This window comes from Apiospora phragmitis (assembly GCF_038363925.1).
Source record: "Apiospora phragmitis strain CBS 135458 chromosome Unknown utg000009l:1.0-1189150.0:1.0-1190623.0, whole genome shotgun sequence".
NCBI lineage: Eukaryota > Fungi > Ascomycota > Sordariomycetes > Amphisphaeriales > Apiosporaceae > Apiospora > Apiospora phragmitis.
The window spans coordinates 1,159,815-1,163,324 of NW_027117408.1; the positions used below are offsets into that span (position 1 = coordinate 1,159,815).

General features: G+C 48.5%; 1 protein-coding gene across 1 annotated transcript; it reads left to right on the plus strand.

The window, feature by feature from the left end:
• Window positions 1–719: 719 nt before the first annotated feature.
• PG994_009835 (uncharacterized protein) lies at window positions 720–3,296 on the plus strand (the record flags this gene model as incomplete). The annotated part of the gene is made up of 7 exons (XM_066861244.1): window positions 720–1,398; window positions 1,445–1,663; window positions 1,832–2,005; window positions 2,060–2,410; window positions 2,457–2,511; window positions 2,557–2,583; window positions 2,633–3,296. 7 exons carry the CDS (start codon window positions 720–722, stop codon window positions 3,294–3,296), a joined length of 2,169 nt encoding a protein of 722 aa, XP_066713414.1.
• Between the last annotated feature and the right edge of the window lie 214 nt (window positions 3,297–3,510).

The window sequence follows — 3,510 nt, forward strand, 5'->3', positions numbered from 1 at the left end:
TGGCTTCCAACGATGTGTACAACAGATGGGTGCTATTGCGAAAAAGAGCAAATAGAACTTTGCTTAGGTCACAGGAAGGTTAAATAGCAAACAACGTGTTTGGGAGTGGGCCATTTTTGACGTAGAAGCACGTGTGGCCACTTGAGACGATTAGACATCGGTTTGAGAGCTAGAAAAAGACCTGTGCGAAAGTACATCACAGAAGATCATTACTAGACAAACAGACCTATGTTTTCTTCAAGAAATCCAGTACGGTGCCACGTCCAAAAAGGAAGAACCCTAGTCAGAAATGGATCTAGCGGCTATCCTTAAGATAATGTATATAAGTCGCCATGAACCCTTAACACTGATGATGAGAGTGATACAAACATGACAACATGGGGCAGTGCAACCATTCTCACTGGCTTCAGCTATCACGAAACAATGAGGGCGCAAACCTGGAGGTGTCTGATAGACTTGAGAGACTACATGGTCAACAAATTGCAAGCCATCGTTTTCCCGGGTTTGCCATTTTATTGGGCAACCGACATAAATCATTGGCGCTGAGAAGCCTCGGAATCAATCCCCCAGGTTCTAGCAAGAAAAGGGCATCTGGGGACATCCATCTATTTTCTGCTCCTGGCACCGTAACCCATCCTCTGCTAGTAGCTGATGGGGACCTCTTCTCTCGTGAGAAGTTCAACAAGGCTTGGGGAAATCCAAGATGCCATGAGAATAGCATGTACCAAGTACAGTCGTCTCTCGGCTTCGAGAGCATGGAAAATTCCGTTACTCGGCTATACAACCAGTTGCTTCTTCCATTTTCCGACCTAGTCTGTCTTTTTGTCGACGATCTCGGAGGTATGGCGAAGGTTACCGAGAACCTTCGAAGTTGGCTACACCCGGATCAGCAATTTGCCTTGACCGGAATTCAACCATGGCTTCTTATCGTCGTAAGCAAAGACCTGGAGGTAGACGAACAACTGACGCTACGTGAACTTGTTCGGACGCAAAGTGGTATCAAACCCCGCTTCCGCGGATACCAAGTTTTCAATATTGCAGAGAGCGTGCGCGAAACAAGAGCGACTAAGAAATGCGAGAGTAGGCCATGGAACAGACTCCAAGCCAAGATTTGGTCTCTGTCGAGCACTTCACGTCGGAGACGTGAGGGTTTGCTGTTCTCGGTCCCGCACTTCTCAAGCTTTATTCGTTCTGCTGTCGACCGGTTTGTAGATCCAGTAAAACGACCGCTCGAGGTTGTTGAGGCATCACGTCTAAAGACGCCCGTTGCAGCAGACCTTGAAACGCATCTCATTACCTTTTTGAAAAGTATGAGAAGCACTGAGACCGTGACGACGTTGGGAATCCCTATTATAACGTCAAGTTTTATATTGGACCACTACCCACCTGGCATGCATCGTAAGTGTCAGACATCTGCGAGATAACAGCCGCTAATATTCTCCAGATTTCAACCCTCGAACTGTCTTCATCACGTTATACCGACGTACATGTGAACGAATTTATGATGAATGGCCACAACATGAGACTAGTTTCCCGTTGCCTGCTTCCTTCTTGAGCCTGCTGGAGAACAATGTCCTTGAACAATACAGACATTTCCGACGTGTCAAGTCTGCTGCCGAGCTTCACAGGAGCAATCTGAGCCAATTTCGCGAAGAGTATTCTGGTTTGTTCTCAGATGTCACTTGTTTCAGCTGCGTTAGACGTCCGCCTCAGTTCAGCCTCCCTTGCGGCCACATGATCTGTGAGAATTGTGTGAGGGTCTTTGGTCAAGACACAAAAAGCCCGTGGGGGTTTTGTCTAAAAACCTGCATACTTTGCGGTAAGAGCGTAGGAGATGTTGAAATCGGCATGAGGCCTGACACCGCGAGCGTACGAGTTTTGAGCATTGACGGCGGTGGTACGAGGGGTATAGCCCCTCTTGTATTCATTGAAACTATACAAGAGTGCATTGGGTTACCTTGTCCCGTCCAGCGCCACTTCGACCTTATCTACGGGACCAGCTCTGGTAAGCGTGGTTGGAGTTTTAGTTGGGTTTTTATACTAATCTACGGCTGTGTAGGTGCAATAACAGCTGCAGCATTGTGGATAAATGGTTGGTCTCCCGGTGAATGCATTGCAAGCTTCGAAAATCTTGCCAAAGTTGCCTTTGAACCCCGATGGTGGTGGCCACGTTTACCGATCTTGTTGCCCATTTTCAAGCTCCTGGCTACCTTGGTACTAGACAGTCAGTATTTGAGCAAACCGCTAGAAGCCGTTCTGCTCCAGGTGTTCGGTGAGAAAAGTATACAGGCTTGTTCTCCAGCTACTGAACTTGGAGCCAAAGTCGGAATCACAGTAACTACGACGCAGGATGCAAGTGCATGTATCTTCACTACTTATAACGGCGTTGGACAGCGACGAGCAGATTCCGGTATGTGAAAAGTCGCCTTGATTGCAATAATTCTAACCTAAAGCAGAGTACCATGTGTTCAAGCCTCAAAGCAGTAGTGGCCAGATTCCGTTGTGGGAAATGTAAGTTGATGTCGCTCTGCGAGGCTATCGCTAATCAAATTGTAGTATACGCTGTAGTACCGCAGCACCTTAGTAAGTACTGTAGGATCGCACAGTCGATTATATACTGACGCATGTTAAGCTATTTCAAGCCGAGGCGTATCGATGGCCTGGGCACATTTCAAGACGGTGGGCTTGCATTCAACAACCCCGCTGCGATAGCTGTTCAAGAAGCCTTTGCATCAGGGGCTGAACCTAGTATTATCGTATCGCTCGGGACAGGCGCGGCGAAGACACGTAGCCCCGTACTTGGGGATTCGCGTCGGCTCCTGCAAGATTCATTTCCGATGCGTATTTTTCGTGCATTTTGGCAAGGCAGTAGTTCTCATCGGGCCTGGCAACAGCTACTCCGCCACACCAAGTCTGATAGCCAAAGTAACCTTTTCCGGTTCGATATTGAGTTTGAAGGCCCAGTACCTGCTCTCGACGATGTGGCAGAGATGCAAAATGTGGCCAAGCTCGCCCGGGACGAAATCCTTCATTCACCATCCCTAGAACCATTGGTAAACCGTATTAAGGCGGAGCTGTTTGTCTTTGAGCTCAGTGCAGATGCCCCTTTCCGATTTCACAACGGGGTCTATCTCTGTGCGGGCAGGATTCTGTGCCGCTTACAGCCGAAAACACCAGAATTTAACTCATTTATGTGCCAGCTTGCTCAATCCTCGGCCTCACTTCACGTAGCCCATCAGCGCATCATCAAGGGAGTTTGGGCGAGCCCAACTTTGAACACACAAGGGGCAATTTGACCAGGAAGTCAGCTTCCAGATTAAAAGCCGCGACCGGCCTTTCTCCATATCCCTTGCTGTCGGTGACTATCAGAGTAATATTAGCGGATCGCCTTTCACTCTGGAAGGTCTCGCTGAACAGCAGAAACTTAACGCCATTTTCGGGACTGCTGACCACAGGAAAAGGCCTGTAGAAGGAGAAGAAGAAGCCCACAAGGCTAGCCCGAATCCTGCG